Genomic DNA, 16,607 nt, shown 5'->3' on the forward strand with positions numbered 1-16,607 from the left:
TGTCAGTGGACTCCAGTACTTTTGAAGGAGAGCGCACCAATACCTCTGCTGAACTTATTAGGACCACCCTCACTGCCAATTTGACCTCACTTGTTTGAATGTACCACACAAATGTAAAAGTAAAAAAAAAGTGTTTATTTCACATATTGTATTTTGTTTTGTACATATTTCCTCATATGTCTCTTCACAAAAATATAAAATGACACAATATAAAAGTGCTTACTTGCATGTAGAAAAAAAAAAATATATACACAAGTAGTAAACAGAAGACACAAATGTGCCCAAACAGTAAGTGCAAATTTGCTTTTCACGTTATATGTGAAGCTAACGGTGTGATTCCAGATCACACGTAACATACATGATAACAATTAACTGTGAAACATTTGACCATAAAACATGATTATTACAATTGCCTATATTGTGGCATTTTTGGTTGTGGAGTGGTTTGGTTACCCGGTGGGTATTCTATGTTGGGGTTACCCATAGGTTGAGCATGTTGTGTATTCTGTACCGGGTTTGGAGGGTTATTGTTGCCTAACATGGGTTGCCCCCGCTGGTACATAGGATAATGTCCGTCATAATAATAAGGACTTGAAGGAGGTGCCTGCACCCGTGAGAGGAGTCTGTCCATGAATCCCATCATACACTCACGATTTTCGCGTAACACGCGTTCCTGCATGTTCATGATTTGCATGAGGAAAGAGTCCTGGAGTTCCCGCTCATTGTCCATGAAACGCTGCAGTTGTGTATTCTCGTGTTCCCTCATGGTGCTGTCCATCTCCCGCAGTTGATCCATCATGACAGTTGTCATTGTTTTAGTTGCTTGCTCCATTTTGTTGGGCCTTTTGCGTTTTTTAGGAACGTTGTAAACTGTACGCAGAAAAAAACACAGTAAAACATACATTAGAATATATAATGTGGCAGAACAAAAAAGCAGTGTTGTAAGCTGATATGTGCTTGAGGCCTCCTACCTCTTGCCCCGTAGTTTTGCACTGCAACATATGCGTGTTAATGTTTTAATACTTTGGAGTGTATTATATTTGTCTTTGGGCTTTTTGTTGATATAGTTCTCTTTTTTAAGTTAATGTAGATATATTGGTATTTGGTTTGCATTTATGTTGATATACTTCTCTTTTTTTGCCAGTTATGTTCAAACATTTTTTTTTTTTTTTTAAAGTTAAGTAGATATGTTTATTGGTATTTGGCTTGCATTTCTGTTGATATAGTTCTCTGTTTTTGACACTTTTGTTTATACAGTTCATTTTTTTTTTTTTCAATTATGTAGATATATATGTATGTATATATAGTTGGTTATTATGTGAGATTATTAAAGATACTTACTGTTGGAGCGTAAACTGGGACCTGGCGCAGACTTTGACACCGGCACTGGTTCTGGCTGCGTTTCTTGCGAAGTATCTGTAACGACTTGCGCAGCAGGGAATGGCTGTGAATCGTTCAATTCCTCCCAAGAAATGTTGGTGTCATCTGTTGTGGCAGAGCACTCCAGTTCTGGGGTGTCTTCAATAGAATCTTCTATTATTATCGTTGCGGCCTCGCTTGTCTGTGTACTCTCTGGTGGTGTTGGTATAGCCGCATCCACATTGCTAGAAGATGACAGTGCAATTGGATTTGTCAGAGGAGAATGTCCAAAGACCATATTGCACTGGTCATAAAAGGGCCAGTCCATTCTTTCAGCGCCACTTTTGCGCCTGTTGTGGTCATGGACTTTAGTGTACTGCTTCTTCAGGGACTTCAATTTGTTCAGGACTTGTTGCTGTGTCCTCTTTATGCCACATTGTGTGAGTATTTTGGCGATGTTGTAGTACACTGTGGCATCCTTCACAGTCCCAGTCACTTGCCTTCTAATTTCTTCCACCCCTCTGACATTCAGCAGCTCACGCACCTCTTCCTCCATCCAGTGTGTCATAATTGCTGTAAATAAACACTGTTTTTGTTAAATAATAAAAGCAATTTTCTCCCTAAAAAAACGTCTCTGCTTCAGCTTGATGTTGAGTACACCATCCACCATCTCTCCTAAAAAGCTTCTACAATCTTCCACGGGCTTCCAACGATGACATCATCCTCCAGAGACAGGCAGACAGCCAATCAGCATGTTTTCTGTGTAACCCGGGTTGAAAAACCCGGGATGCACCATTCATAGTGCAGGCAACCCGGGTCCGACCCGGGAATTACCCCTCGATAAATCCCGGGTTGAAGACCCAGGGTTTTTAGACCTGGGATTTTGGACTTGTACCATTCATACTGCACCAAGACCCGGGTCGTTTGAGCTCGTCCCGGCAAAAACCCGGGATTTTGGTGCAGTATGAATGGGGTATAATTCTATTGCCGTGGTTTTGTTGGCATAATATCCAAACGGATTAGTTCTGTGGGGGACAATACATATAGATAAAATCTACAAATTAACCCAAACAAACCAACATAAAAATGACATTTTATTTATAATCTTATACTAGCCTAGAGCCTCTACTTCATTGAGAATCTATTCATCCCTGTTGTTTTTCAAAGTGATCTTAGTTTAAAGCTGTTAATTGCATTTTATTAGAACAATTGAAAAAGACTCGGGACTCTACAGGGAGGATATACAAAATATGCAAAATGGTTAAACATAACACAGAAGCATGTATAAATAACCCTGCCAAAGCACAGCCTTGATAGTAAACTTTGAGCTTGTTCGGCACAATAGATAAACTGCCGTCTTTTTACTTCTCATCTCTCTCAGATGACTCAGACCTCATGCTGTTTGATACAATCTAGCAGAGCAATTGTAACAAGTGAGAGATTTGTATCTATTTACAAAGTGGCTCTAAATCACAGTGTCAATACAATTAAATACGATTCCACATTAAAAGGATCTGTGTATAATCTGCTCAATAATCTGATTATAAGACTGAAGCTGCAACTACACAAGAATAAAGGTTTTTTTTGTACATTTGAGAAGAATTAAGGTCTCCATTATTATTTATCTATTAGCAATATTTATTGCACTTTATTCTACCCCTAGTGTTTGAAGAATAAGAGACATACAAGGCATAGCCAGTTTTTATACAATATTTCACTTTCACTATTTTAATCTGTTTACATATTTCGCTGTTTATTTTATCAACCTAAAAATAAAGGTTAAGTTTTAATAATTAGACATACTACTGGATAATTAATGCGAATACGGAGTGATTAGTGCATCATACTTTAAACCTCTTTTCTCTTTCCAGTTGTTCTAATTTGTTAATCTTAGGTTTACGAGGCACCCCTGAGTTAAAAATATCTATATGAGATTTAAATTAATATATCAGGGTTTTATCACTCCGCAATAATTGGTGCGACTCTTTCCACTTCCCTATCCCCCAATATCTATGATATACTGTATATAAACAGAGCCAAAAGCTCATGAGATTCTGATGTCACATGAAATTGATGTTTTGCTTCACTCTCAGATACAAGAAGCGAAATTCCAAGTCAATCACTCGACTTGGAAATGTAAAATTCAAATTGTCGGAATAACCTCTAAGCTAACCATTAATCTCAAGTTAACACAGTGCACATTGCACTATGTTTAAAAGCAAAAGTGATGATTGTACAATAAATCACGTTTACTTACACTGTACACCTTAGCAAAGCCATTTGAATGTGTGTAATGCATACTGATAGGGGCCTAGCTGAGCTAGATCTGTGCATGCAAAGATTTAACCAAGTAACCAGGGCCTGATTAAGGGTTCTGGCCTCCCTAGGCTAATACGGCCACAGCGTTCCCCCCTCCTCCGAATATATAGGTGTATAGGAACACTCCTGAATATGAATGTTCAGGTGAATTCTCCAGCATTCAAATTTAGACAGATTGTGCCATTGTCTCTTACCTGTTCTTGCTCTTCTCTCTTGCAACTTTGTTATCCTCTCGCTGGCTTCTGGAAAGTTGGCGTCCTGTTTTGAAAATGAAAAATGTGATATAATGCAAACCCTGAATGATTAGGCCCTTTAGTTAAAACAAAACACTCCATTATGGCCAGCTAAAAGTACCCCATTGGACAGGCATATATAAGCAATATCTGAATATTTGTTGTCAATCAAATACAAACCTCTACCAGCCCCATCTCACTAATATTTAGTATTCTAGTGATTGCTGAGACCACCCCTGTGACCACCACACAATCATGAGATTCTGCCCCCCAAAGCTGCTCTACTTTTTAAATACCCCCTGCTGCCATTTTCCTTAACCATAACCCCCCCACAGCCATTTTCCATAACCCCTGCTGCAGCCATTTTCTTTACCTCCTACCCTGCATCCATCCCTCTTGTAGCTATTTTCCTTATCTCCACTCTGTAGCTATCCCCCCCGTTACATCAAAACTCCCCCAGTCACATATATCAGCCCCCCTCCTCTGCCCTACTTCATACATATCAACCTCTCTCCCTCCCTATAGATTTTCATGGCAGCCCCCCCTCCCACCCTATAGATTTGTATGACAGTCCCCCTCTCCCTCCCTATACATATGCATGACAGTCCCCCCTCTCCCTCCCTATAGATATGCAAGGTAGTCCCCCCCCCTCCCTATAGATATGCTGGGTAGTTCCCCCCCCCTCTCTATAGATATGCAGTGTAGTTCCCCCCCTCCCTATAGATATGCAGGGTAGTTCCCCCCCTCCCTATAGATATGCAGGGTAGTTCCCCCCCTTCCTATAGATATGCAGGGCAGTTCCCCCTCCCTATAGATATGCAGGGCAGTTCTCCCCCTCCCTATAGATATGCAGGGCAGTTCCCCCCTCCTTATAGATATGCAGGCCAGTTCCCCCCCTCCCTATAGATATGCAGGGCAGTTCCCCCCCTCCCTATAGATATGCAGGCCAGTTCCCCCCTCCCTATAGATATGCAGGGCAGTTCCCCCCTCCCTATAGATATGCAGGGCAGTTCCCCCCCCTCCCTATAGATATGCAGGGCAGTTCCCCCCCCCTCCCTATAGATATGCAGGGAAGTTCCCCCCCCCTCCCTATAGATATGCAGGGCAGTTCCCCCCCCTCCCTATAGATATGCAGGGCATTTCCCCCCCTCCCTATAGATATGCAGGGCAGTTCCCCCCCCCCTCCCTATAGATATGCAGGGCAGTTACCCCCCCTCCCTATAGATATGCAGGGCAGTTCCCCCCCTCCCTATAGATATGCAGGGCATTCCCCCCCCCTCCCTATAGATATGCAGGGCAGTTCCCCCCCTCCCTATAGATATGCAGGGCAGTTCCCCCCCCCCTCCATATAGATATGCAGGGCAGTTTACCCCCCCTCCCTATAGATATGCAGGGCAGTTCCCCCCCCTTTAGATATGCAGGGCAGTTCCCTTCCCTCCCTATAGATATGCAGGGCAGTCCCCCCCCCTCCCTATAGGTATGCAGGGCAGTTCCCCCCCCTCCCGATAGATATGCAGGGCAGTTCCCCCCCTCCCTATAGATATGCAGGGCAGTTCTTCCCCTCCCTATAGATATGCAGGGCAGTTCCCCGCTTCACGTACCTGTAGTTGTGCCAGCTTCGCTCCTCTCCTCAGATCAGCAGATAGGAAGTTAAGACGTCCTGCTTCCTGTCTGCTGCACAGCAACAGGCAGCCTGGCGATTGGCTGTATGTTGCTAACCACTGACCACCAATGCTTTTGATCATCGAGCCCTCCACCCCCCCGCGGCGAACCCCCCCCCCCCTCCCACGGCGACCCCCCCTCCACCACCCTGGAAAAAAAAAATGAATGAAGAAAAAAAAAATAATAAAAAAAATATTAAAAAAAAATACCCGCAGCGCCACGCCCCCCGGGACCCAGCGCCCAAGGCTGCAGCCTGGTCAGCCTAGTGGTTGATCAGGCCCTGCAAGTAACAAATATAGAGAAAGGAATCCCACACTGGGCTGCACCACACCAAATAAACACAAATCACAGCTATAAAGCAGGACTAATTGCTAGCCCCTAATCGAAAACAAACACACATCAAAAAAAAAAAGCAGCACTTGATAGTGATACATAGGTTTGGCCATAAATTGAAAAATCAAAAGAAATCATGGCAGGATACATAAAATAAGAGATAATATTATATAAAAAATATATTTTTATTGTCTCAATAAATATAATACATATGCATCATAAATTGGTAAATTGATAATTGCAACCAAACATTTAAAAAAACACTGGGACTAAAAGCTATATAAATGGAATCACAAATGATGAAGGGGCTAAATTGAAGAGTATGTCCATGTAACTCTAGTAAATATATAGTAGTTCATATATACAGTTGTAATCACAATAAAATCCCTCCAAGGTATCCAGAAAATTGGCCCATAAGTTGCAAGATAGAACATTACCCAGAAGCACAGCAGTATGTTTCCTCGCCATCAGTGACATTAATAATAGCAAAGGTGAAACAAGGTCTTAACATGCAAAAAACTGTAGAGATTGATTTCAGCATTGCAGGCAAGTTCAAATTAAATAAATTAGGGCACATAAATGGTAAGGGACAAAACTAGTACCAGTGTAAATATAAAATGAGTCCAATATCAGATAAATGAAACAGCAATCCCAGTTTAGAATGACTGACGCGTTTCATCTGTTGAACCCAGACTTTATACAAAGATAGAGTTATCTAATTTTTTTCATTTGCCAGTGACATTTCATCACTTTGATTGCTATATATCTTTCAAGTTATGGGCCAGTATGCTGGATATCTTGGAGGTATTTTATTGTAGTTATATCTTTATATGAACTACTATATATTTACTAGAGTTACATGGACATACTCATCAATTTAGTATGTTTTTAAACATCATTTGCGATTCAATTTATACAGCTTTTAATCCCAGTGTTTTTTAAATGTTTGGTTTTAATTACCAATTTGCTAATTTATGAGGCCTATGTATTATATTTATTGAGACAATACATTTTTTTTTATTTATATACTATTATCTCTGGTTTTATGCATCCTGCTATGGTTTCTTTTGATTTTTCAAGTTCAGGCCACAAGTAACAAATATAAAAAAGATATAAACATTTGTGACGAAACAAGTTTGATAACGCCATAACCAGCCTTTCGCTCTTTCTCACAAAATTTGAACTATAACGTGTTTTTTTTATAGCCATGTATTTGTTCCCCAGCTCAACAGAGTACAACTGTGGTGTCTAATTACAAGTGAACATTGTAGCCATGCCTATATAAGTTTCTTCCTTCCATGCTACCCACTGTAAAAATGTGTTTGTTGTTAATTCAGTGATGCTGTTATGCATTGTTCTCAAATTAAAGCCAGGCTTTAGGTAAGGATAAGATGGTGTCCAGGATAAAGGTGAGGGAGCTGGAGCTGCATTCATTCTCCCCCTCCTTTCTCTAGAGGAAGAATGTAACAGGTGGGAACCTTGTGACATCACAAAGTAGTGTAAGGGGTTAATTTCAGAAGTGGCTTACTGCTATCCTATCTTTGGAGGTGGGGAGGCCAATTAGTATCCATTGTCCTCCACATGACTAGTACAGACATTTGTCTGGTTCCCAGCAGGGGTGCCCAGGTGAAAGCACAGCACATCTTCACTCCCCCTCCATCCCCCTGATCCAGCACCCACCAATGTTTAAGAGGGAGAGAGCCAGGGGTTTAACCAGGGAGGGGAAATCTTTGTGGAAATGTGACCCTAGATTTAATGAGCCACTCCTGGGGGGAGGGGATATTCATTCTGAGGATTTATGGCTGGAAGTTGCAAAGTGGCTGGTTTTGCGTTTTGGTTCTTGACCAGTGGAATACATCTGCAAAACCATTGGTCTTCAAGTCAGGACAGCCAGGCGACTGTAACTCCTTAAGCTAATGGGGTAAGGGACAGATGATGTGGTAAACCTGACTGGAATTTATTTACTGTGTGTATATAATATTCTAGTGATTGTTTGTATTACATTAAATGTATTGTTTTACTTTCTAACAGCAATTGCCTGAGTGACTCTAGGAACCTTCTAAGGTACTGGGTAGGCTTCCCTGGCATAGTAAGGCATCCATGAGTGGTGAGCCAGTGTGAAGTGGGTAGATTTGGGCCATAAACCCGGTATCTTCACAGCATTTATAGCAAAATGAGTAATAAATATATCATTTGAAAAGCAGTTTATTGCAGAAAAAGATAATAAATTACAAGGTATATATGGTGGACAGCAAAAATAGCATGTATCCAAGGTATGAAAAGGTGGGGATAGACATTGCATGAAGACAGTTGTTTCAACATTGTAAACTCTTCATGTAAAATGCAGTGAAGTGTAAGAAAAGTAGTCTCCATCAGTGGCGGAACTACCATTGGTGCAGCAGGTGCAGTTCCCTGGGGCCCAGGAAGATAATTGGGGCCTGCTGCATGGGAGATGCAGAGGATCGGGGGCCCTGGTTTCCTTATTCCTGCCGACCTGCACCTGGGCCCACAGCTTGCTAGGTCCGCCTCTGTTCTCCATATCCTGTTTAACAATGGTGACCATGGCTAGAATGGTGTTTGGAGACATGGCTGCTTGAGCTCAATCCTGCTTTATGATGATGATGATGTCCACTTGTGGTATGGGACATTTCTTTGGAATGGTGTTTTCCCCCAGTGCTTGAGTGCAGAATAGCTAAGCGGGAAACAAACATTAATTTTAGCATGTATCTGAACAATTTGCATTAAGTTAAAATTACAGTGAAATTTAGAACTTAAAGGGCTGACAAACCCCCCACCTGAGGGAATCAACAACAGTACCTGGATGATGAAAAGAGTACCAGAATTGGAAGTAAGCATCATGTGATCAGCTCACATTGTACCACGGGAAGCCCTCTTACACTTTACACTTAATGCTAATTATTGCAATAAAACTACTCTACAGAACAATTAACCCTGAGTGCTGCAAAAAAGCTGATAATTGTAAACTTTATTTTTAACCACAAGGGTATGGGTCCAGGCGGGTTTTTAGAATGCCACAATTATCTGCAAAAAGAGGGACTATTCTGAGATATTTTCATCCAGTGTAACATGACAGTGAATGGGGAACATTATTCCCGTGTCACACCATAGCACTAAGGAAACACTCAAGAATAAAAATAGGTGCAAAATATTTCTTACTATCAATTGGAAGACATCAATTAAAAGGAGAGAGCAAAAGCATGAAAATCTGTTCAAAATATTTTCTCTCTTTATAAAAACTTGAATTAGTGACAACGCTTTTTGAAGTATGAGATTTGTATGTTCAAAAATTGTTCTAAATATTTCTTCTTTATTGAAAAATAATGTACTTACAAATATTAACAGATCCATCTTTAGCCAACCTAAAATAAAGAATATTTACATTTTATTAATATTTAATGTTCAATACAATATTCATTTAAATAAAAGGATGTACATATTAAATCAAGTTTTATATTTTTAATTAGTTGTTTACAAAAGTTTACTTAAGTAAGTTATCACTAATTGGATGCATATTTGCCAAGCAGTATTGGAGATTCAGCATATCATGTGCAGCATGCTTGTGATATATGACAGTTAGTCCTTTACAAAATAGATTATTATCCAATTATACTGAGAAATGCATGCAGGAGAAAAAGGGGGGAATGCTTCAATCAAAAATACATTGTTATAAATCTCCTTCTTGGATTGATTAAAATATTTGAAAGTAAGTATACTAAACAATGTGTGTAGTTATATATGTGTTTAGTTGCTTAACTAGCAGCTGTAAATATAGGAAAAACATTGTTGGGAAGAAGGTGGGCCTTAAACATATTTAAAACTGATTGGGTGGTCTCAGAGTTAAAAGATTGAGAAATCCTTCTCTTGTGATTCATTATGTATGAATTTTTTTTGGATTCTATACTAACCTGCACTCTTCACCCTCCAGCATCTTCTTATATGTAGCAATTTCAATATCCAGAGCCAGTTTAACGTTCATCAGTTCCTGGTAATCTCTCAGTTGGCGAGCCATGTCCTGCTTGGCCTTCTGTAGAGCAGCCTCCAGCTCAGACAGTTTATTCTTTGCATCCCGGACAGCAGCCTCTCCACGTTCCTCAGCCTCATTTATAGCAGCTTCTAGAGCAGCCCTCTGGGACAATAACAGAAAAATTCTATTTTTTATTTATTTTTGTTGACCCCCTAAACATCTTCTAGTTTTAGGAGAGGCTGTCATTGCTTCCTTCTGTGTGGAAAAGTTTGCCCTCACAGGTTGTGGAGAGTCCTCTAAAGACTGCAGCAGCCTGCACCTACTGAGTCAAGCTTTTTATCATACATTGATGCTGGAACCAACGAGCACAGCCTCCCCTGACTAGGTCCACCTGATCTAATCTATATTGGGGAGACCTGGTGGATCACAGGTAAATTATATTTTGCATTTATGTGTAAGCTATAGAATTCAGTTTTAGGTAGAATTATTCCTCAATGTGTAGTAGGAGTCACATAATATTGAATTTGGGATGGTAGTATTTAAATAACTACTACACTGTCCTACACTGATATAACAAATAACATAACTTAATGTATAAACTGCTTTGGACTCCAGTCCACATGGATTATGTACCTGGGATTTAGCACACTCTATCTCTCCTTTAAGTCTCTGAATGGTTTGGTTGAGTTCAGCAATCTCATTTCTGCTGTTCTGCAAATTATTTCCATTTCTTCCAGCTGCCATGCGCAAGTCCTCAAACTGCAGTACAAAATAGTATAAAGAGGTATCAATAATTTGGTGTACCCGGATATATATATATAATATGTATAACATCTTCCTTCTTGCCAAACTCACCCTTGATTGGTACATGGCCTCAGCCTCAGCTCGGCTCCTGTTTGCAATGTCCTCATATTGGGCTCTGACCTCGGCAATGATGCCTTCCATGTCCAGATTTCGACTGTTGTCCATAGACACAATAACTGAAGTATCTGAGATCTGAGCGTTGAGCTGACCAATCTCCTGCGGAGTAATGCATTCTTACAACACCTGCTTTTGAAACTTGTGATCAACATACAATTAATCCTCTACACTACAGCAAATTAAAGAGTTTTTGGATGTTATTGACAGAGGGGTACCCTTATGTGAAAGTGACCCCTTAGCAGTGCCCCTTGGTAAAGTAATGTTTGATGCTTACAATATACCCACTACAACAAATGAAAAAAGACATTATACATGCAAATCTATTTATAACAGAGGAAAGAAAAAATAATAAAATATTTTTTTCAGAAGATCTTTGTATTCAGCAAGTTATGGCAATCCATGTTACGTAAACACTTTCCTAACTTTTATTTAGTAGTTGTATGAAGGTATGACTTTTTATGCTATTTTACCACCTGCTGGAAAGGTGGTAAAATTGTTTCCTCCAGTCTTGGGTTATAAAGAAACTAATTGTATTTTTGGAAGACAAATCTTCTGGAAAAAAAATTAGCAAAATATGATTTGTTTCAATACTGCTCAGAAAAATGGACTAAAGCTGATGTTTGAATATGATCAGCTCAAAAATCAACACATTCAACTTAACATAGGTGTGTAAAACACAGTCAGGAGCAAATGATTCAAACAGTAATGTAGCAAAATAAAACATTACCGCGTCATACAGAGTCCTCAAGAAGTTGATCTCATCAGTCAGGGAGTCGGCTCTGGCCTGCAGCTCAGCTTTGTTCATAAAGGCTGCATCAACCTCCTATAGATTAGAGTGTGTTTCATTTACAAATCTATTCTTTTTGTACTAATGGTTTATGCTGAGTTAATATAATATAGTGAATGTAATATAACATTTCACATAATGTATATTTTCCATAGGGGTGAGCATTAAGCTTAATGGAATTGTATTTGTTTTCCAATATAAAATAAAGTAACAATCGTTCATATCTATTAAAAGCAAAATCTGCATTTGTATTAAATAGAGATATTAGCTACCTATCAGTTAATTTATTACATGGTTTCACTTTGTAGTATAGATGTCACTTGAAATTGGCAATTATGGAAACTTACTCTCTTAAGTCCAGCAAATTCATTTTCTGCAGCGGTACGTCTATTTAATTCCTCTTCATAGCTGCCAAATTATATCATATTACATTTTATTCATTAGCATAATATAGATTAATATTTTGCAAGAAGTACAATAATAATTAAAATAATGTAACAATAAAATAATGCCAAATATAACCAGTTTTCCTATTAATAAATATAGATTGACTTCTTGGTATCACTATATCAAATAGTGCAATCTAATTCATGCATATTTGTCTACCAATAATATTTTCTACATGTCATTTAAAACATCAGCACAGTGACTATTTGGTGGTGCATTATTTTAATTTTGCAGGCAAAAATTTCATTACATTGCATACTTTACTTACTTTATTATTGATTGTATGAAAAAAGACACACAAAAATAAGGTAAATCCTGAGATATTAAGTTATTTGATAAACAAACCTCGTGGATTTTCCTAGGTTTTTCTTGTTGATATCTATACATTTTTTTAGTTTTAAATGTGGTTTGAGAGCAGTAAACAAAGATTGTGTAATCATATTGCCTATTGCATGACAAAGACAGTAGACAAAACAGTCAAAGAAACATAATATAAACAATAATGAAAATAAATGTTTTAAATATAAAAGTCTAATAAGCCAGTTGCAAAATGTATACAATTTTGCAAACTGACAAAACAAATTTGGAATTTACTACAAATAAATATTTCACTGTGTTTACAAATAGAATTTAGGTTTGTTTAATTCTATCTATAATAATTTCATAAAATACATGGGAAATAGTTATTTAGCAGTTATTATGTAAAGATAACTAGTCTTGAATCAATGACATGTTTCCTTTTAGTTACTTTCTAATGACTACAAATAAACCACTGTATTTTTTATTTATTTGTAAAAGAAGTGAGGTATTACTGCAGATTATAGTTAAATATGATCAACAATGAATTTAATAATTGTTAGTACACAATAATTTAGCAAATGAGGCATACAAGGACCCACCGAAAATGCCATAAGACTTGGGTTAATGACCAGTTTAAAGGGGGTATTCCCATCACTTGCAGTAATATTCAACTACTGTATTTGACAGCAATTGGCCAGGGAGAAGTTTGAAAGGGGGTATTTTTACTGACCAGGAGAGGACAGCATATGACTGGTTGAACCTTCTCCCGTTTACAGTCAATCAAATGTTGTCATCTATGACTTAGGTAACACCCCTGCCTCCTCATTTGTCTGTATCCCGTGGGTAGAAAAGCCGCAAGCGACTATTACTCAAGAAAAGTATGCAACCCAACGGTGCAATACAAAAGCTAAATTATGAGGTAATATAATATCTGTACTTGTTCTGAATGGTCAGATCTAGAAACCTCTTTTAATCCAAAATAAGTTTCAATAAAACGGGAATTGAATACCGTCTCCTTAATTCTTCGGCGGTTCCCTCCATGTTGTTCCTGTCTGCTTCTAGACGGGCTCTTTCACATTCCAGGTTTTCCAGCTGTCTCCTGAGGTTGCTAATAAATGCCTCAAAAAGGGGTTCAATCTCACACCTGGCTGTTTTCTGGTTTTGTAGAAGTCCCCACTTGGTCTCCAGCATCTTGTTTTGTTGTTCCAGAAATCTCACCTAAATAAAACAGAATTTAAAGTAATAAGTTATAAACGAGAAATAAAATAAATGAGAAATAAAAATGTATTTTCACTATATATTATGAATTTAAAAGTATGTGGATATGCAAATATATTGGTACATGTGCTGGAAAAATGTATCACATTATGTCCATGCTCAAAATTCATCATTAAAATCCCCAGTTGATCAAAAGAAAGACAGCCTACCCCAATAAGCACAGTCTAAGTTGCCTTAAGAGGGGAAATAATTCCCTCCTGACTCTGTACTTGTAGTCCAACAGCTCCCTGAATCAATATTCTATTGCACGTTTTAGTACCAGTTATCCTTTGTTCTGTGTTTTTAAAAACCTTTCTTTATTCTACAGTGTCTATTTTTGTGGGAATACATTCCAAAGTTTCACTATTCTTACTGTAAAGGACTTTAAACATATGAGACCTGATCCATTAAGGAGAACAAAGTATAAAAATTGAGTAACTTTGCACCTGGGAAAAACCATGTTGCATAAACAATATACTCATTTGCACCCCTTGCATTGTAGCATGTTTTGTCCAGGAGCAAACTTACTCCTTTTTTTTTTTATTTTCCTCTCCTCAATGACTTAGGCCCATGAAGATTAATCTGAGACTATAGCCTCTATTTATCATTCTAAATAAATGTAATATTTCCTCATAAGGGAGATTTTCCATACTCCATATTAATTTGCCCTCTTCTGCACCCTCTCTATTTCCGCTGCATCCTGTTTGTGACCAATCAGAACTGTATATATTAGTTAAGGTCTCCCCAGTGCAATATAAAGGCAACATAAGAGGGGCAAAATTATACTTTTCTCTCTAGTGTCTGTGCATTTTTTTTTTATTTAAAATAACATCCTGCTGTCTCTTTAGGTCACAGATTAGAATTGCTTGCCAAGGCTGTGATTTTTAAGCATACCTAGATCCTTCTCCATTGTGGATAAATCATATCTCTAGTGTAACCTGTATGTATGTTTTTAGGAGCAGTGGTTTTAACAGACACTATTATATAATTTAGTAACAAAGTAAATAGCATTTTTCCAAAAACATAACTCTGTAGTATACAACTTACAATGTTAGTCCAGTCCAAATATGAACCATAGATAACTACCCTCTGGACTTTCAGACAGTTTTATGCCCAGGTGTAACAAGTGCCTGTAAGACACAGTGTCACATACATTGACAAAGTCTAAGGGGCCAATTCTACTATGATAATAGTGTGCAGTATTACCATTAGTACGGTAATTTTAAGGCAGATTTTTGATCTCAGCCCCTGTTGCCGCGAGCAAATATCCGATTTAAAATTATCGTATTAACTGTAATACTAAGTTGCTTATGAGTGACCTACTACTTTGAAAGAACCCACAGAAAATGGACTTATTACAACAAATACAATTAATTAGACAAGTAATAAAATAAAAACATTGCCCTGACACATATTTCAAACTAGTAGAACCATTTATGTTAAGGCAAGCAGTATATACCCAAGTCCTATACTACAGTACTGTACCTTGTCAATGAAGGAGGCAAACTTGTTGTTCAGACCTTTAATTTGATTCTTCTCCTCAGTCCTCACTCTTTGGATACTTGGGTCAATCTCCAAATTAAGAGGTTCCAGAAGACCTCTGTTCACAGTAACAGAGGTGATTCCTCCAGAACAAGATGATCCCCCAAACTCATGACCAATTCCACCAAAACCAAATCCAGATTTGTGCCCACTTTTCCCTGAATGAAAACTTCCCACTGACATTTTGTGTCCCTTTGATCCAATATTGTGAGCACTTGAGCTGGTAAAGCAATGCTGAGTCTTGTGACCGTGTCCTCCATGTTTAGCAGAGTGTGAGAAGATGCTGTGTGAGCTGGAATGTTTAGGTAAAGCAACAGAACAGGAGCTGTAGCCCTTGTGCCCAGAGGAGAGGATGGAGTGATGAGACATGATCGTTTTTGTCACAGAGATGATCTACAGAGGATGTGAAGCACAGTCTAGTGAGCTGATGCCTTGTGGAGCTGTTACTTCCTGCTTTTATACTTGAAATGAATGTTTCCACCCTTATTATCTTGAGTTACTCTTTGGATTGTTGCTTGTTAGTGTCATATTTAACATTTATAGAAAACAAACAAGCAACACACCTGCTTGATCAAAGCTAAAGTATAATATGTATCATTTATAATAAAACAAGATCATTTCTATGGTTCAGTCAGACTTTTACGGTGAAAGAATTGTCAAGGTCCCAGATGTTTATAGTAGATTAATAAGTGCTTTGTTGGTCCATAATTATTTTTTTATTTGTGACAACGTGTAAATGCAAAGTCCAGCCTCCTAACGTTTTACAACCATTCCTTCATTAAATTAAGCTTTTCTATTAGAGGATTACTCTGTATAAATTATCTTTAAAGGATCTGGTCTTATATCTAAGCTGCAGCTGCTACTGAATCTATTGAGACATTTCCCTAGGCATAGTCAGTGAAACCAACGCGCGTTTCGCTGATATGCTTGTTCAATGTTTTATTATTTTAACACTAATTTATTCTCTATAATAATATAATTTATTAAAGTAAAATATTCACTATTTACACATATTTCACATAGATTTTTTTCACTTGAGGTTAATTGTATATTTATTATGCACTTTATACATAATTGGAGATAATTGGAATACTTTAAAATAGTCTGATTACCACTGTATTGTAATTTTATCATTTATATGTATAAAAATATTAAAGGGTTATTTCATGGTAAATTATGATATTTATAATTAATTGTTTATAATTTTAATCCAATTTTATTTATGCTTGCATAGACTTAGTTTCCTTTTTGCATATAATCTTTATCTTGATAATTGTTAGGCATTTATTAATATCCTAAACTTGTTATTATGAAGGACTGTACAAAAATCACATATTAAATCGTAGAATCCCCAGTATATATTAAACGGAAGATGAAATCTTAAGATGACACACGATCATTACAAAAGATATAGACAAATAGTAGCACTATAGCGGATCAATAACCAATCAGGAGAGATTGC

The 16,607-nt window shown here is 37.9% G+C and overlaps 1 protein-coding gene across 1 annotated transcript; it reads right to left on the reverse strand.

Moving 5' to 3' along the window:
• Nucleotides 1-403: 403 nt before the first annotated feature.
• On the reverse strand, nt 404-15,514 carry LOC142139816 (keratin, type II cytoskeletal 7-like). Its single transcript, XM_075197685.1, has 13 exons — nt 15,089-15,514; nt 13,356-13,564; nt 11,947-12,007; nt 11,540-11,635; nt 10,747-10,911; nt 10,525-10,650; nt 9,833-10,053; nt 9,258-9,286; nt 8,467-8,598; nt 3,207-3,268; nt 3,046-3,125; nt 1,342-1,604; nt 404-870 (listed from the first exon to the last, which is right to left on the reverse strand). The coding sequence occupies exons 1-13, from the start codon at nt 15,512-15,514 to the stop codon at nt 404-406; spliced, it is 2,337 nt and encodes a 778-aa protein (XP_075053786.1).
• Between the last annotated feature and the right edge of the window lie 1,093 nt (nt 15,515-16,607).

This window comes from Mixophyes fleayi, chromosome 2 (genome assembly GCF_038048845.1).
Source record: "Mixophyes fleayi isolate aMixFle1 chromosome 2, aMixFle1.hap1, whole genome shotgun sequence".
Classification (NCBI taxonomy): Eukaryota; Metazoa; Chordata; class Amphibia; order Anura; family Limnodynastidae; genus Mixophyes; species Mixophyes fleayi.